The sequence below is a fragment of the Budorcas taxicolor genome, chromosome 5 (assembly GCF_023091745.1).
Source record: "Budorcas taxicolor isolate Tak-1 chromosome 5, Takin1.1, whole genome shotgun sequence".
Taxonomy (NCBI): domain Eukaryota; kingdom Metazoa; phylum Chordata; class Mammalia; order Artiodactyla; family Bovidae; genus Budorcas; species Budorcas taxicolor.
Window position 1 is genome coordinate 83896524 of NC_068914.1, and position 19183 is coordinate 83915706.

General features: G+C 37.7%; 1 protein-coding gene across 1 annotated transcript in view; it reads right to left on the reverse strand.

Annotated features, from left to right (window-relative positions):
• Nucleotides 1–16238: 16238 nt before the first annotated feature.
• The window catches only part of PDZRN4 (PDZ domain containing ring finger 4), a 417074-nt gene continuing 414129 nt past the window's right edge, over nucleotides 16239–19183 (reverse strand). Inside the window, exon 10 of the mRNA XM_052640517.1 lies at nucleotides 16239–17765. Coding sequence (XP_052496477.1) covers nucleotides 16239–17765 — 1527 coding nt within the window. The remainder of the gene's footprint in view (nucleotides 17766–19183) is intronic.

A 19183-nucleotide genomic window follows, 5' to 3' on the forward strand; every position in this document is an offset into this window, starting at 1 on the left:
CCTGGCAGCTGCAGTCCATGGGGTTGGAAAGTGTCAGACATGACTAAGCTACTGAACTGAACTAGGTTTGTCATAGCTTTTCTTCCAAGGAACCTGCATCTTTTAATTTCATGTCTGCAGTCAGCATCTGCAGTGATTTTAGAGCCCAAGAAAATAATGTCTCTCACTCTTTCCACTGTTTCCTCATCTGTTTGCCATGAAGTTTTGGGACTGGATGTCATGACCTTAGTTTTCTGAATGTTGAGTTTTAAGCCAACTTTTTCACTCTCCATTTTCACTTTCATCAAGAAGCTCTTTAATTCTTCATTTTCTGCCATAAGCGTGGTATCATCTGTATATCTGAGGTTATTGATATTTCCCCTGACACTTTTGATTTTTGTTTGTGCTTCATCCAACCCAGCATTTCACCTTATGTACTCTGCATAGATGTTAAATAAGCATGGTGACAATACACAGCCTCACCATACTCCTTTCTCAATTTTGAACCAGTCTGTGTTCCATGTCCAGTTCTAACTATTGCTTCCTGACCAGCATACAGATTTCTCAGGAAGCAGGTAAGGTGGTCTGGTATTCTCATCTCTTTAAGAATTTTCCACAGTTTTTTTGTGATTCACACAGTCAAAGGCTTTGGAGTAGTTAATAAAGCAGAAATATATGTTTTTCTGGAACTCTCTTGCTTTTCAATGATTCAGTGAATGCTGGCAATTTGATCTCTGGTTCCTTTGCCTTTTCTGAATCCAGCTTGAACATCTGGAAGTTCACAGTTCACATACTGTTAAAGCTTGTCTTGGAGAATTTTGACCATTAATTTGCTGGCGTGTGAGATGAGTGCAATTGTGTAGTTTGAACATTCTTTGGCATCGCCTTTCTTTGGGATTGGGATGAAAACTGACCTTTTCCCATCCTGTGTTCACTGCTGAGTTTTCCAAATCTTCTTCATCTACTTCTCTTTAACTTTGCATATCAATTTTTTTCTTTCTTTTCTTTCTTCTCAATAAATTTATTTTTTCATTGCTCTATTCTCCACTTGGCACCTCGCTTTAGTTATTTCCCAGTGTGTGCTTTATTTAGTTTTGTACTTAACTGGTAAATGTCATTCTCATTTCTTTTTGTTCACCAGGTCAATCTACTGTATTTTTGTTGGGCTGTTTTGATTTTGCTTATGGTTGTATATATACATGTGCATATTCCATTATTTTATTATTTGTCTGATTTAGTAACTGCCCTTTGTCTAGGGTTCATCTTTAGTTTCTCTTTTTGAAGAATTTGTTTTAATCTCACCTTATGCCATAAAAACCACTTGGGGAAACTTTGTTCCTGACCAGAGATCAAGCCCTGAGCCTTTGGAGTGGGTGCACTGAATCCAAGACCCTATACTACCAGAGAACTTACCCTAGGGAGTATTAAATAGTGAGAACTCACACAAAGGAAACCACTTAAATCCTAGTCCCAGCATCTCCCAGTGACCAGTAGCACCCTGTACAAGATACCTCAGCTAAACAAAAAAGGAAACAAAAATAGAAATCTAATCATCAGCAGATAGGATTACCACCTCACCCAGCCTTGCCCATCAGAGGAAAAACAAACAAAAACCTCAACACAAAACTCACCCTATACTATGCTTACACAAACCACTGGACAAACCTTAGGAGGACAGAAAACAAAAGGAAGAGAGAATTCATCCTTGAAGCTTGGGAAAGGAGACCTCAAACACAGTAAGTTAAAAAATTTTTTTCGAAAGGTAGAGATATACTACATAAATGAAGGGAGAAACTAGAAACATAGAAGTCCAAATAAATGAAGAGGAAATAGGCAAACTACCCGAAAAGAATTCAGAATAAAGATAGTAAAGATGATCAAAAACCTTGAAAACAAAATGGAGAAAACGCAAGAATCAATTAACAAAGGCCTAGAAGAATTAAAGAATAATATATAGAGACAAATAACATAATTACTAAAAATACCCTAAAAGGACTCAAAAGCAGAATATCTGAAGCAGAAGAATGAATCAACGAGCTGAAAGATAAAATGGTGGAAATAACTTCTGAAGAGCAGAATAAAGTAAAAAGAATGAAAAGAACTGAGGATAGTCTCAGAAACCAGTGGGACAATATCAAATGCACTGACATTTGAATTATAGGGGTCCCAGAAGAAGAAGAGAAAAAGAAAGGATATGAGAAAATTTTTGAAGAGATTATAGTTGAAAATTTCCCCAACATGGAAAAGTAAATAGTCAATCAAGTTCAAGAGGCACAAAGAGTCTCATACAGGATAATTCCAGGGAGAAACATGCCAAGACACATATTAATCAAATTAGCAAAGACTAAACACAAAAAGAATCTTAAAAGCAGCAAGGGAAAAGTAATATACACAGGAAAGCTCATACGTTTAACACCTGATATTTCAGCAGAAACTCTGCAAGACAGAAGGGAATGGCAGGATATATTTAAAGTAGCAAAAGGGGAAAATCTACAACCAAGATTACTATACCTGGCAAGGATCTCACTCAAAATTGGTGGAGAAATAAGATTTTCAGACAAGCAAAAATTAAGAGAATTCAGTACCACCAAGGCAGCTTTACAACAAATGTTAAAGGGGCTTATATAGTCAAGTAATACAAGAGAAGAAAAAGAGATCTACAAAAGCAACACCAAACAATTAAGAAAATGGCAGTAGGAACATATATATCAATAATTACTTTAAATGCTCCAACCAAAAGACACAGACTGGCTGAATGGATACAAAAACAAGAACCACATATATGCTGTCTACAAGAAACCCACTTCAGACCTAAAGACACATAAAGACTGAAAGTGAGTGGATGTAAAAATATATTTCTTGCAAATGGGAAACAAAAGAAAGCTGGAGTAGCAATTCACATGTCAGACAAAATATACCTTAAAATAAAGATTACAAGAGATAAGGAAGGACACTACATAATGATCATGGGATCAATCCAAGAGGAAGACATAACAATTGTAAATATCTATGCACCCAGATCAGTCCTGGGTATTCATCAGAAGGACTGATGTTGAAGCTGAAACTCCAATACTTTTGCCATCTATTGCGAAGAGCTGACTCATTTGAAAAGACCCTGATGCTGGGAAAGATTGAGGGCAGAAGGAGAAGGGGATGACAGAGGATAAGATGGTTGGATGGCATCACCAACTCAATGGACATGGATTTAGGTGGACTCTGGGAGTTGGTGATGGACAGGGAGGCCTGGTGTGCTGCAGTTCATGGGGTCACGAAGAGTCGGACATGACTGAGCTACTTAACTGAACTGAACTGCTGCACCCAACATAGGAGACCCTCAATACATAAGACAAACACTAACAGACATAAAAGGAGAAATTGACAGTAATATAATAATAGTTAAGTGATTTTAACACCCTACACACACCAGTGGACACATCATCAAAACAGAAAATTAATAAGGAAATACAAGTCTTAAATGATACATTAGATGAGATAGATCTCATTGATATACTCAGGACATTCCATCCAAATGCAGAAGAATACACCTGCATCTCAAGTGCACATGGAACATTCTCTAGGACATACCACATCTTGGGTCACAAATCAAACCTCAGTAAATTTAAGAAAATTGAAATTGAATCAAGCATCTTCTCTGATCTCAATGCTATCAGACTAGATATCAATTACAAGAAAAAATTGTAAAAAACACAAACACATGGAGATTAAACAATATATTTCTAAAAAACCATCAGGTTGCTGAAGAAATCAAAAGGGAAATCAAAAATTTCTAGAAACAAATGACAATGAAAACACCACAACTCAAAACCTATGAGATGCAGCAAAAGCAGTTCTAAGAGGGAATTTTATAGCAATTCAATCCTACCTCAAGAAACAAGAAAAACATCGAATAACAACCTAACTTTACACCTAAAACAACTGGAAAAAGAAGAACAAAAAAACCCTAAAGTTAGCAGAAGGAAAGAAATCATAAAGATCAGAGCAGAAATAAGTGAAAAAGAAATGAAAGAAACAATAGTAGAGATTAATAAAACTAAAGGCTGATTCTTTGAGAAGATAAAATTGACAAACTTTTAGCCAGACTCATTGAGAATAAAAGAGAAGAATCAAATCAACAAAATTAGAAATCAACAAGGAAAGGTTACAACAGACAATGCAGAAATAGAAAGGATTATAAGAGACTATTATGAACAAATATGTGGCAATAAAATGGATAACCTGTAAGAAATGGACAGATTCTTAGAAAAGGTCAATCTTCCAAGATTGAACCAGGAAGAAATAGAAATTATGAACAACCCAGTTACAAGCACTGAAATTGAAGGTGTGATCAAAAATCTCCCAAAACACAAAAGCCCAGGACCAGATGGCTTCACAGGAGAATTCTATCAAATATTTAGAGAAGAGCTAATGCCTATCCTTCTAAAACACTTTCAAAAAATTGCAGAGGAAGGAACAATTCCATGCTCATTCTATGAGGCCACCATCACCCTGATACCAAAACCAAAGACAGCACAAAAAAGGAAAACTACAGGCCAATATCACTAACGAACACAGATGCCAAAATCCCCAACAAAATTTTAGCAAACAGAATACAACAACACATCAAAAAGCTCATACACAAGGATTAAGTTGGGTTTATTCCAAGGATGCAAGGATTCTTCAATATATGCAAATCAATGTGATACATCATATTAACAAATTGAAAGATAAAGACCATATAACAATCTCAATAGATGCAGAAAAAGCCTTTGACAAAATTTAGCACCAATTTATGATTAAAACTCTTCAAAAAATGGGCATAGAAGGAACCTACCTCAACATAGTAAAGGCCATATATGATACACCCACAGCAAACATTATTCTCAATGGTGAAAAACAGAAAGCATTCTCCCTAAGATCAGGAACAAGACAAGGGTGTCCACTTTCACTACTATTATTTAACATAGTTCTGGAGGTGCTAGCTATAGCAATAAGAGAAGAAAAAGAAATAAAAGGAATCTAGATCAGAAAAGAAGAAATAAGGCTCTCACTGTTTGCAGATGACATGATACTGTACATAGAAAACCCTAAAGATAGTTATCATAAAATTACTAGAGCTAATCAGTGAATTTAGCAAAGTTGTAGGATACAAAATCAATACACAGAAATCACTTGCTGAAAAATCAGAAAGAGAAATTAAGGTATCAATATCATTCAACATTGAACAAAAAAAATTAAAAATCTGGGAATAAACTTACCCAAGGAGACAACAGAATGGGAAAGACTGGGGATCTCTTCAAGGAAATTAGAGATATCAAGGGAATATTTCATGCAAAGATGGGCTCGATAAAGGACAGAAATGGTATGGACCTAACAGAAGCAGAAGATATTAAGAAGAGGTGGCAAGAATACACAGAAGAACTGTACAAAAAGAGCTTCATGACCCAGATAATCACGATGGTATGATCACTCACCTAGAGCCAGACATCCTGGAATGTGAAGTCAAGTGGGCCTTAGAAAGCATCACTATGAACAAAGCTAGAGGAGGTGATGGAATTCCAGCTGAGCTATTTCAAATCCTGAAAGATGATGCTGTGAAAGTGCTGCACTCAATATGCCAGCAAATTTGGAAAACTCAGCAGTGCCCACGGGACTGGACAAGATCAGTTTTCATTCCAATCCCAAAGAAAGGCAATGCCAAAGAATGCTCAAACTACCGCACAATTGCACTCATCTCACATGCTAGTAAAGTAATGCTCAAAATTCTCCAAGCCAGACTTCAGCATATGTGAACCGCGAACTTCCAGATGTTCAAGCTGATTTTAGAAAAGGCAGAGGAACCAGAGATCAAATTGCCAACATCTGCTGGATCATGGAAAAGGCAAGAGAGTTCCAGAAAAACATCTATTTCTGCTTTATTGACTATGCCAAAGCCTTTGACTGTGTGGATCACAATAAACTGTGGAAGATTCTGAAAGAGATGGGAATACCAGACCACCTGACCTGCCTCTTGAGAAACCTGTATGCAGGTCAGGAAGCAACAGTTAGAACTGGACATGGAACAACAGACTGGTTCCAAATAGGAAAAGAAGTACATCAAAGCTGTATATTGTCCCCTTGCTTATTTAACTTCTATGAGAAACACTGGGCTGGAAGAAGCACAAGCTGGAATCAAGAATGCCAAAAGAAATACCAATAACCTCAGATATGCAGATGACACCACCCTTATGGCAGAAAGTGAAGAGGAACAAAAGAGCCTCTTGATGAAAGTGAAAGTGGAGAGTGAAAAAGTTGGCTTAAAGCTTAACATTCAGAAAACTAAGATCATGGCATCTGGTCTCATCACTTCATGGGAAATAGATGGGGAAACAGAGGAAACAGTGTCAGACTTTATTTTTTGGGGCCCCAAAATCAATGTAGATGGTGATTGTAGCTATGAAATTAAAAGACGTTTACTCCTTGGAAGGAAAGTTATGACCAACATAGATAGCATATTAAGAAGCAGAGACATTACTTTGCCAACAAAGGTCCGTCTAGTCAAGGCTATGATTTTTCCAATGGTCATGTATGGATGTGAGATTTGGACTATAAAGAAAGTTGAGGGCCGAAGAATTGATGCTTTTGAACTGTGGTGTTGGAGAAGACTCTTGAGAGTCCCTCGGACTGCAAGGAGATCCAACCAGTTCATCCTAAAGGAAATCAGTCCTGGGTGTTCATTGGAAGGACTGATGCTGAAGCTGAAACTTCAATATTTTGGCCACCTGATATGAAGAGCTGACTCATTTGAAAAGACCCTTATGTTGGGAAAGATTGAAGGCAGGAAGAGAAGAGGATGACAGAATATGAGATGATCAGATGGCATCACTGACTCAATGGACATGAGTTTGGGTAAACTGGGAGTTGATAATGGACAGGGAGGCCTGGCGTGCTGCGGTTCATGGGGTCACAAAGAGTCAGACACGACTGAGCAACTGAAATGAACGGAACTAAACTGATCCTTAGCGTGAACCATTATTTGAGTCTCAAGGCTGTGAGACCAGGGACGGCTTCTCAAAGGTTGCATTAACCCATAACTTTCCACTCCCCTTAACCTTCCTGTGTTTCTCACTCTACACTGACTTGCTTTATAAAGTTATATTACTTTTTACATGCTCACATTTCATCTTCCTAAGTTTACTAATGATCCATGTAAAGTATTTAACACAGTGAACATTGTATGCTCCAAATATGCTTCCTTCTCTTGACTGTTTTGTACCATTTCTGTTGTTTTGTGTTCTCCATCTGATTGATTTCCTGATTAACATTCTGTTTCAGTAATGAAGTAGGGATAAATTAAGTGGACAAAAATAGAAATCTATACTATACTCACTGATCCTACCATAATGAGAACGTCAGTGTAGGGCTAGTTTCTGGAAATATTTGATTACAATTTGCTTCAGAGTGTATTCCACAGATTTTCCAAGTTGTGTAAAGAAGTTGCATCTCGTCTAATCTATTCTTATCACCATCAAAGAGGTAAAGTTGAATAAGTGTATGGCTTATTAAACTGTTTATTCAAACATACTTGAGGATTGAATATCTAGCACTGACAATCCTTTGTATTAAAATACAAAGGATTTAAGTAGCTGTGACAGTTCTGTAAATGGATCTCCAATACGTTCTTTACAAGTGTCACTCTTTTGATCATGAACAGAGCAGGCAGCACAATGGAAAAAGGTGATAATAAATCTGAGGCAGGATGCAGTTATATACTGGCTCTAGAGAAACAATTATAGGCTCATTGGTTAAAATCAAAATCTACTACTGAAACCCACACCATAGGCAGTGTGTGTGTGTGTGTGTGTGTGTGTGTGTGTGTGTGTGTGTATGTGTGTGTGAGTTGCTCAGTTGTATCCAACTCTTGGTGATCCTATGGACAGTAGCTCACCAGACTCCTTTGTTCATGGAATTCTGCAGGCAAGACTACTGAGTGGATTTCCATTTCCTTCTCCAGGGGATCTTCACAATCCAGGGACTGAAGCCAGGTCTCCTGCACTGTAGGCAGATTCTTTACAGTCTGAGCCACCAGAGAATCCCTAGGCAACATATAATTCAAAAAATAGAACAAAATGAAAAAAGTCAATGAAACCGTGTAGCTTAGATTGAGACTTGAACCCAGTCTTTTAATTGAGATCACACATCTGGTCTCAGGACATAGTGAAGCTTGGGTTCTTTATGTCTTAATGCAGAAAGAATTCAGTGTGAGGCAAAGTGACATGTAAGAAGTAGATTTATTTAGAAAGATACACATTCTATAGACAGAATGTGGTTGGCTCAAAAGGTGAGAATGGCCTTGGAGAAACACACTACACAGAGTGTGGACCATCTAAGAACACGAGAGGTCCTGAAATATGGGGTGGTTAGTTTTTATGGACTGGATAATTTCATAGGCTAACAAGTTGGAGGATTATTCCAACCATTTCAGGAAAGGGGCAGAAATTTCCAAGAATTGGTCCACTGCCCATTTTCTGACCTTTGATGGTCAGTCTCAGAACTGTCTTGGCATGGTGTGTGTTTCATTTATCACATGCTAATAGAATACAACAAGCATGTAATGAGGCTCAAGGTCTACTGGAAGTCAAATCTTCCATCATCTTGAACCTGGTTGGTTCTAGTCAGTTAATGATGTATCCTCAAGGGCTGTGTCATTCTTTCAGAGGTTGTGTTCTGCCTCCTCCCTCTTGTTTCATCAGCATGTTTGATGACAGAGAAAATGGTGGCAGAGTCTACACTTCTGTTTAAACAGAAGAAGGAGCTTAGTGAACAAGCTGCTGTTAACGCTCATGCCTATTCTTAGTCAACTTGGATAGTGTAAGTAGTAGAAGGAAGAGAAATTTGGGGGCAGACCATTATGAGTCTGAATACAATCTATGGCCTAGTAGTTTTAGAACTTATGGCAGATGACTAAAATTATAAAAAGAAGAACTGGAGCTCAGATCATCAGCTCCTTATTGCAAAATTCAGGCTTAAATTGAAGAAAGTAGGGAAAACCACTAGGCCATTCAGGTATGACATAAATCAAATACCTTATGATTATACAGTGGAAATGATGAATAGATTCAAGGGATTATAACTGGTAGACAGAATGCCTGAAGAACTATAGGTGGAGGTTCATAACATTGTACAGGAGGTGGTGACCAAAATCGTCTCCAAGAAAAAGAAATGTAAGAAGACAAAGTGGTTTTCTAAGGAAGCCTTACAAACAGCTGAGAAAAGAAAAGTGAAAGGCAAAGGAGAAAGGGAAAGGTATACTCAACTGAATACAGAGTTTCAGAGAACAGCAAGAGAGATAAGAAAGCCTTCCTCAGTAATCAATGCAAAGAAATAGAGGAAAACAAGAGAATGGGAAAGACTAGAGATCTCTTCAGGAAAATTGGAGATGCCAAGGGAATATTTCATGCAATGATGGGCACAATAAAGAATAGAAATGGTAACGACCTAACAGAAGCAGAAGATGTTAAAATAGGCAGTAAGAATACACAGGAACTGTACAAAATGATCTTAATGACTTAGGTAACCATGATGGTGTGGTCACTCACCTAAAGTCATATATCTTGCAGTGTGAAGTCAAGTGGCCCTTAGGAAGCATTACTATGAACAAAGCTAGTGGCTGTGATGGAATTTCTGTTGAGCTATTTCAAATCCTAAAAAATGATGCTGTTAAAGTGCTGCACTCAACATGCCAGAAAATTTGGAAAACTCAGCAGTGGCCACAGGACTGGAAAAGGTCAGTTTTCATTCTAATCCCAAAGAATGTTCAAATTACAGAACAATTGCACTTGTTTCATATGCTAGGAAGATTATGCTCAAAATCCTTCAAGCTAGGCTTTAGCAGTACATGAATGGAGAAATTCCAGATGTAGAATGAACCAGAGATCAAATTGCCAACATCAGCTGGATCATAGAAAAAGATAATAAATTTTAAAAAAAATCTGCTTCATTGACTATGTTATAGCCTTTGGCTGTGTGGATCATAATACACTGTGGATAATTTTTAAAGAGATGGGAATATCTGACCTCCTAACCTGTCTTCTAAGAAAACTGTATGCAGGACAGGAAACAACAGTTAGAACAAGATGTGGAACAATGGACTGGTTTAAAATTGAAAAAGGAGTACATCAAGATTGCATATTGTCACTCTGCTTATTTAACTTATTTGCAGAATACATCATGGAAAATGCCAGGCTGGATGACTCACAAGCTGGTATCAAGATTTCCAGGAGAAATATAAACAGTGTCAGATATATGTCACTTTAATGACAGAAAGTGAAGAGGTATTAAGAGCCTCTTGATGAAAGTGAAAGAGGAGAGTGTAAAAGCTAGTTTAAACCACAACATTCAAACAACAAAGATCATGGCAGCCAGTCCCATCACTTTGTGGCAAAAAAAAAAAAAAAAAAAAAAGAGTGGGGAAACAGTGGAAACAGTGGTGCATCTTATTTTCTTAGGCTCCAAAGTTACTGAGGGTGGTGACTGCAGCCATGAAATTAAAAGACACTTGCTCATTGGAATAAAAGCTATGGCAAACCTAGATAATGTATTAAAAAGCCAAGATACCACTTTTTCCAGTGGTCGTGTATGGATGTGAGAGTTGAAACATAAAGAAGGCTGAGCGCTGAAGAGTTGATGCTTTTGAATTGTTGTACTGGAGAAGACTCTTGAAAGTCCCTTGGACTGCAAAATAAAACCAGTCAATCCTAAAGGAAGTCAGTCCTGAATATTCATTGGAAGGACTGATGCTGAAGCTGAAGATCCAATACTTTGGCCACCTGATATGAAAAGCCAACTGTTTGGAAAAGACCCTGATGTGGGGAAAGATTAAGGACAAGAGGAGAAAGGGGTGACAGAGGATGAGATGGTTGGATGGCATCACCTACTCAGTAGACATGAGTTTAAGTAAACTCAGGGAAATAATGAAGGACAGAAGAGCCTGGTCTTTTGCAATTCGTGGGGTCACAAAGAGTCAGACACGACTAAAATACTGAACAACAACTCATCAGAAAATAAAAATAAGCTTTAATATCTATTGAGTGCCCACTCTGTGCCCACACTCATCTAGCTTCTTTATATGTATTAGCTCAATTGATTCCTAATTTATGAAAAAGGCTATATTTATCTCCCTCTAATGAGCAGCAGCAAGCGTAACCAACTTTCTTAAGAATATGAACCTAGTAAATGGCAGAGCTGGGAGGTAGGATACGGAGTAATAAACGGGACTCTAATTTATAACTGACCAGTGAGTTCAGGAGCAGTACTTGTTGAGACACAACACAGTTGACTAGGGCATGTAAAACATACAAGGCACTCAAAATCCTGAGCAGCTCTTTTTTGGTGAAACAGAAGAAATTCCAGAAGGATATATGTGCCAATGATTACTAACTGTGCAACAAACTGGAATCAAGAGAGACACATTATGGAAAAAATATTAGACACTATTGGGTGGAAAGCAAAGGAAGTGATAAGACAGTACCTTCTATGAGTGTTCAGAAATGAGTGGCTGTTAGCAAGAGTTAGGGAAAATCCCCTGGAGAGATGGGAAAATGTTGACAAAGAGAAAGGAGAGGGTTTATTTGGCATGAGGGACACCACATGCAGAGTGGCCTCGAAAATGAGAGTGGCATGTTAGACAAACTGTGGGGAGTCCTGTCTGATTAAAGCAGAAGCAGAGTGGGACATTAGAAGTAACACAAAACATCTCCAAATAATCAGATTTATGGGACCATTAACTCAGTTCTACAAGGGTACTCCTTATAAACTTGTTCCAGTATAAACCAGTCCTGTTGAAAAAGGTAGCATACTTGAGTAGAAATGGAAAAAAAAAAGAGAATAAAAAAAATCTCAAAATATTCATTTATTAATAAGGACTGATTTGGTCAGTTTTTTTGTCAGTGGTTTCCTGTTGTCACTATTCATTGAAATTCTGAAGCCATTTCATGCATATTTACAGAAGCAAATGGTTTGTTTTACCTAGATTTTAAATCTTTTTAATAAAGTTCCAAATATTTACATTTTGGAAAATAACGATGAGAAACTGGAAAGAGAACATAGATTTCAGGTAAGTGGAAAATAATTTTCTCGGAATTTTTTTTTTACTTTATTTTTTAAGAAGTGAATTTGTCAGTGAACTTATTGCAGTATTCAATTCATTGAAAATTAATAGAAATTATTTAATAATTATTATTGTGCTGCTATGAATTATATCATACCAATCCATGATTATGCATACAAATAAAAATAATGGAAATCAACAAAATAGTAGAGTACAAATCAATACAAAAAAAATTTCATTAAATTTTATTTAAAGTTGGAAGAATATTAGTATGAAGGTGCATCTTCCCAAGTGGTGCAGTTGGTAAAGAATCCACTTACCAACGCAGGAGACACAAGAGATGTGAGTTTGATCCCTGGGTTGGGAAGATCCCCTGGAGTAGGAAATGGCAACCCACTCTAGTATTCTTGCCTGGAAAATTCCATGGATGGAGGAGCCTGGCAGGATATACTCCATGGGGTGCCACAAGTTGGACATAATTTAGTGACTAAACTACCACCACTCCGTAAAACACAGATTTCTTGAGGTCTGAGTTAGAAATTCTTTCTGGAGAGAAGTGTGAGATCTGATAGAAAAAAAAGTTGAGGTTAAATTATAAAGTCCTTGATGAATATCTCAGGCATTCAGATTTTATCCTATACTCAGGAAAAGATTTCTGAAGATATTCAAGCAAAGTGAGGAAAGCAGTATTTAGGAGGCCCAGTGTTGCTGCCACAAGTTAGGGAGACTGGGAAAGGTGTCCAGGGAGAACAAATCCAGATCTGTCGAGGTAATTAGAAAGGAGATGGAGACAGTATACACCAAAAGATGAGTGGGTAAGGCTATTGAAGACAACCTGACATATTTAGAAAAGAAAATTCACACTGCTTTGTCACTTACCAGATAAAACAGAAATTCGAGAAGACTCAGGTGATAAGTGTGACAGAGCAGCAAACAGTGGCACCATCACAAAATAATTTGAAGTAGAGATAACAGCTCATTGGAAGCATAAAAATATGTTTAGATGGAAGATTTAGACACAGCAGCAAGACATGGATTAAATCAGTATGTAGTTATGGAAAGGTTATGTTAGAGGAAGCCATGCTGTATGCTCCTAAAGGGACAGTCTGCACAAAATAGCGTGGCAACAATAGCCTTCTTCATGACACACAGTGAAGAAACGCCCATAGGGAACACATTATTCCCCCCTCCATAGGTCATTCACATATGGATCCTAACACCGATTTCTGTCAATAAAACATATGGAATTTCAAAGGTAAGCCCAAGTAAAGTATTTTTTCCTCTTCACAGTCACATACATCTTTTGAACTAAAATAAAATATTTCACATATAGTCACTTATTTATCTTTGTTGAGCAGCAGGTTTATTATTCATTTACTAGAAAAAAAACATGCTTAGCACAAAGATATGTTATGTAGAAAGATAAAACATAACACTTCTCAGATTTTCACTGATTTTTGAAAAAGACACTTCTCAATTTGTAGAACTGTATAAACACAGACATGAAAAACACTAACATCACAGTTTTTAAAAATTGGCAAGCACATTAATAAAAATAAAATTAAGCTGGTAACTTTGGAAACACTGCATTCTGTAAGATGTGTACATATTTCTTCTGGAAAATATCTACATGTTGGTTCCAAACTCATTTATCTATAGGAGTAATTTGAATTCAATGAATATTTAAACCCAGTTGTATCAAGAGGATAAACAATAACCATAGGCATTAGATAAGGAAGAAACTGAGTTTTTAAGATAGAGAGGCATTCTTATTTAAAATCATCTGATCAAAATTTAGCTCTAGGTTCACTGAGTAGTTTTATTGATTAGATTAAAGTTAGCAGTGATGAAATTCTCAGTTAAGTTACTATTACTATGACTATCTTAAAATTTTTGAGACCAGCTTTTTATTATATGTAAATAAGATTTATTTCTTTCCATCTATGTAATAGCCCTTTAAAAGGTAAGAACTTAGACAGGTAGACGAGTAAGGAAAATAGTAACAAAAGGACCAATACGTGAGATAAGTGAATAAAATAATTTAACTCAACTAGCATTTGTTATTGTTTAAATGACATCCTATGAGAGATTTACAAAGAAGGTGACTCAAGGGCCAGACTCCATGAACTTTAGATCTGTGGAGGGAGACAATAAGTTCTGTGTATATGATCCAAATAATGGAAGGATAAAATTTTCAAGGTTAAATAAACTGCAGGTGCATCATAGTGTATGTCAAAATGCAAAGAAAACCCAGTGTCATCTAAACAGGCTCCAAAGAGAAGATGTACATGTGATTACTCTCTAAGAGAGTTGTAGGGTTTAGCACAGAAACTCCAGATGGGTAAATAACATTAGATAACTTCAGTGAAAATGGGCAGGCTGCTCGGAAGCCAGAACAACTCAGAGAAAACCTAAAGAGGAGGCACAGGAGGCAAGGTGGGCAAGTTAGTGGAGAACCTTGAAAATAAGGCTGAGGCATCAGTTTGATTTATGAGCTAGTAAGGAGCCATTATAGGTTTTTAAACAGGAAAGTAGCTTCAAAGATGTTTAGATGTTGTGTCTCTGTTATGTTACAACAATCTTTTGGGTTGAATGAAAATTTGATCAAATTCACACACATTAATCTGATCTTTCGCTTTGAAGGCATCATGATTGATATATGATATAGTTGATGCGTATATGATGAAAAGCTAGACTCAAATATCCTATCTGATAACCTAACAATCTCACTTTTTAATAAGGCATCTGTAATTGAGTAGGCTGAAAATTATTGAAAGATAGTTTCCAAGAATTTCTTTCCAAAGGATGAACTAAACAAATGCTCATGGTGCTGTGGTCTGAACTGCCTCTTCCCTGACAAATCCATATGTTGAAGCTCTAAGTCCTAATGTGATGGTAGCTGAAAATGGTGCCTTTGGGTGGTAATTAGGTTTAAATGAGGTCATGAAGGTGAGACCCTCATGACAGGATTAGTGTCCTTAAAAGAAGTTACATCAAACAGCTTCCTCTCTTTCTCTATCTTGTGAGGACAAAGCAAGGAGGCCATTTACAAAACAGGAAGAGAGCCCTCATCAGGAGCTAAATTGGTTGGTGCCTTGATGTTGGGTTTCCAGCCTCAAGAACTATGAGAAATTCCTGTTATTTAAGCCACACAGACTATAATATGTCGTTATGGCAGTTTGAGCTGTCCTTATAAACAGTCTCAGCTACTTACTGATCCTCTGTCTCCATATCATCCCTTAAATTGTTCTTGGATTTTCTTTACGTGGGTAGCAGTCAAGGAGAGCATGAACTCATGATTATTGAATGCTTAGACAGAAACTCTTAGATGCTCTACATAACTTAATCTTGGTAAAAATATGTGACACAATGATCTATGGGAAATATTTCAGGACAATTTATTGAAAAATGGGATAGAAAATGTACACATTTTATAATTCACAATTAGGAGTCTTCTAAAGAGTATACATATATAACTAATTTATATCTGGTAACCACAGGGAACAATGGAAATAGAACACTCCTTGATAGCTTTTCTCAGGGATAATCAATAATTAATTTCTCTTTTATTGTCACAATTACCACAACTATCTAACTACATAAACAGTGTCACTACATACCACAGGAAGATTGTCCACCTACACTTTACTGAGACAAAAATGATGGCCATTTATGTGTTAAATGTACAACAGGATGTTAAAAAGAGGTGATTTTTATGTATAAAACAGGATGTGGCACATGATTTATCATCAGGTTTGATTTCATATGTATTAGGTCAAGAAGCAAGCATAGAAATATTTTGGCATTGAGTTGTTATTAAAGTTGAAAATAAGTAAACTAGAGAAATAAATCCAGATCTATAATAGGTACATTAAAATAGGAAATTAATTGGCTCCTCAGTATTTTTGTGCAAGATTTTTTCTTTCCTTTTGCTTGTTTTTATATATAAATGAGTAATATGAATATATCACAAGTCAAAGAAAAAAATCTCAGCCAAAAAGAAGTACCGATATATGAAAAACAAATGAAAAATTAGCAGGTATTTTTGCTTACAAAAAATTTAAACTGTAAAGAGTCACAAAATATATATAAAAATGCCACATTGAACGAGGCAAGCATCCTCTACCCAAACTGGTAGTACCCTCTGAAAATCAGCTGCATTCCATCCATTGGGTCATACTGTGGTGACAGACAAAAAGGCATTAGGAACTTGTGTACCATCAGGGGACTTGGCCCCATGGGTCATCAGTTCTTGGATTGTCATCCAGTTGTCCAAAATTTTCTTGTTTCTTTTCTTCATCATCTTTTTGTGACTCAGTTCAATGATGTTGACCTCTTTCTTGCCCTCACTGCCGCTCTGGGGACTCTCCTTGAGACACTCCAGCCGGCTCCGCATCATGAACTCTCGGCGGCGCCGCTGCTCCTTGGCCCGCACCAAGTGTTGTTTCCTCTCCTCTTTGCTCCAGTACCGCCCCATCTTCATCTCGCTCATGGTGTCATCGTCCGTGGTCATGCCACTCCGCTCCTCCTTGATCTTTAAGGCACGCTCCTTTAGAATGCGGTCCCGCACGGGTCTCTTGGTGATGTACCGCGTCCCGTCGCTCCTGATTTTCACCTTCCATTCCATCTTGGGTTCTGAGCACTTCTGAGACTCCTTGCACACGCTCACCAAGCTGAGCTGACTCTGAGCGTACTCGACTGCGGACCTCTGTTGAATTAACTGCATGTAGCTTTGATAATGCCTGGCATGTGCTGGGATGTTTGCATATCTATAGGAGGAGCTGTGGTAAGGAGAGAGATAAGGGATGTGTTCACTGCTGGTCTTCTCTGGATCAGAAAGCTTGCTGCTTTCTGAAGTCTTCTCTTTGCCTTCAATGACACAGCCTTGTTCAGAGGTTTTGGCTTTGGTGCAGGTCGACTCTTTAGTGCTCTGGCCAGAAGAGGACTGGCTGGCTGCCATTGTGCTTCTCAGGTTTTTCTTATTGGTGAGGCTGATCACTCTTGGAAGGGAACTGTCAGGGGAACGGTCCACAGTGAGTGGAGTGCTTCTGCAACTTTCAGCTGTGTTGTAAGCACTGGAGCTGTCTTTGTCTGACTTTTCTGGGTGTTCAAGGATGTCATCTAGTTTTCCCCTATGGGTATCTATGCTGGTGTTATAACTTCGGAATCCTCCATCATGCAATGCCCAGATATCTCCGTACTGGTCTGTCACTTTCTGGAGCCTGTGAGCCTGCATGATAGTTTGGCACTCAAGTTCAATGTTTCTCAGTTCTTCATTAAGCAACTGCAGTTCATGCTCCACTCCCTCTCGTCCTCCCTGATTGCATTCTATTGTGCTGCTTGAGTAATACAGGTCATACTCCCCGTGCTTCCTTATCTTGCATTTGAGCTCCAGGAGCTGCCGAAACCTTTCACACTCCTCATCTTGGTTGCCAATACAGTCTGAGTCAATGTATTCACCAGACACAAAACTCTCATTGCACTGAAGTTCAACGCTTCCCAGAGTGTCTTGGCTCTGCCCCAGCTCTCTTTTGCTTTTCAGAGAGGTGCCGTGGGGATCCTCGGTTGCATTCTCCTGCTCTGAGCTCTCGTCATTCCTCAAGCTTTCGTCTGTGCGCCCCACTCCGCTGTCCTTCTCATGGTTGTTGGATGAGGATGTTGCCGTGTCTGTTGTGCCCTCTTCTTCTTCTTGCTTTTTTGGCTAGGAAAATAAAGTTAAGAGAAGAAAGAAAGTAAATTATTTTGAAAATCAGTCTTTGAAAACTTGTTTGAAAAAACAATGCTTCTTGGCAAAAGTTCAGCTCCTAGAAAGCTACCCTAATTTTAGTATCTATAACAGTTTTACAAATAAAGGCAACTGGCTTATGGCAGTCTTTTTTTTTTTTTTTTGCTCTAAAATAAAGAAAACAAAAGCTGCTTGAATATGGCTATGTTACTCACTTGGAGATAAATAAAACGGGATACATTAAAATAATTAAAATTAAATGAGTCATTTAAAATAAGTGATTCTTGTCTTAGGCTCTCTTTTAGTTGAGAAACTGGAGTGAAGTTGTATAAATGAGGTGACTTTATGAGTTTCTGAGGTGATAACATACAGAAGGACGAGTAAGACAGAATCCCAAAACAGTCTTCAGCAATGACGGTCTGGAATTCAGAAGCCACATCACTTGTTACTATTTCTTTTCTTCATGAACTTTTCTCAAGTTCAAGAGAAACTTCATTGGATCTAGTAATACACTGATGATAATAAATGAAATATCACAAAATTTCAGGAATAAGTACATGAGCCCAAGACCTTCCATCCATAGATAAGGAAACTTAGTCCCAGATGGATGTAACTTCTTAGGCAGGAAGTCTAGGAGGCCAGTGCCATCCTCCATGGACAGGATTTCTTTACATCCGAGGCACTATATTCTTGCATACATGTACTTTGACTTCAAGGCATCTCCATATCATGTTGTTCAAAAGCAACAGTAATGTCTTAGGATTCATTGGGTTGCTTTAAAAAATTTTTCTACTCTTAAAAAGAATTCATTTGAATCAGTTCTGATGAGATGGACGAAACTGGAGCCGATTATACAGAGTGAAGTAAGCCAGAAAGAAAAACACCAATACAGTATACTAACACATATATACGGAATTTAGAAAGATGGCAATGACGACCCTGGATGCAAGACAGGAAAAAGACGCAGCTGTCTATAACGGACTTTTGGACTCAGAGGGAGAGGGAGAGGGTGGGATGATATGGGAGAATGGCATTCTATCATGTATACTATCATGTAAGAATTGAATCGCTAGTCTATGTCTGACGCAGGATACAGCATGCTTGGGGCTGGTGCATGGGGATGACCCACAGAGATGTTATGGGGAGGGAGGTGGGAGGGGGGTTCATGTTTGGGAACACATGTAAGAATTAAAGATTTTAAAATTAAAAAAAATAATAATAATAATAAAAAAAAAAAAAAAATAAAGCAAATCCCAAATACAAAAAAAAAAAAAAAAAAAATTTTTCTACTCTTAGCCAGTAATTTCCTTCAGAAGTGAGTTTTATTCTACTGAGAGTAAAATAATGGCTCTCCTCAAATCTGAGCATCACTGATTGCCAGACAAGGGCATAAT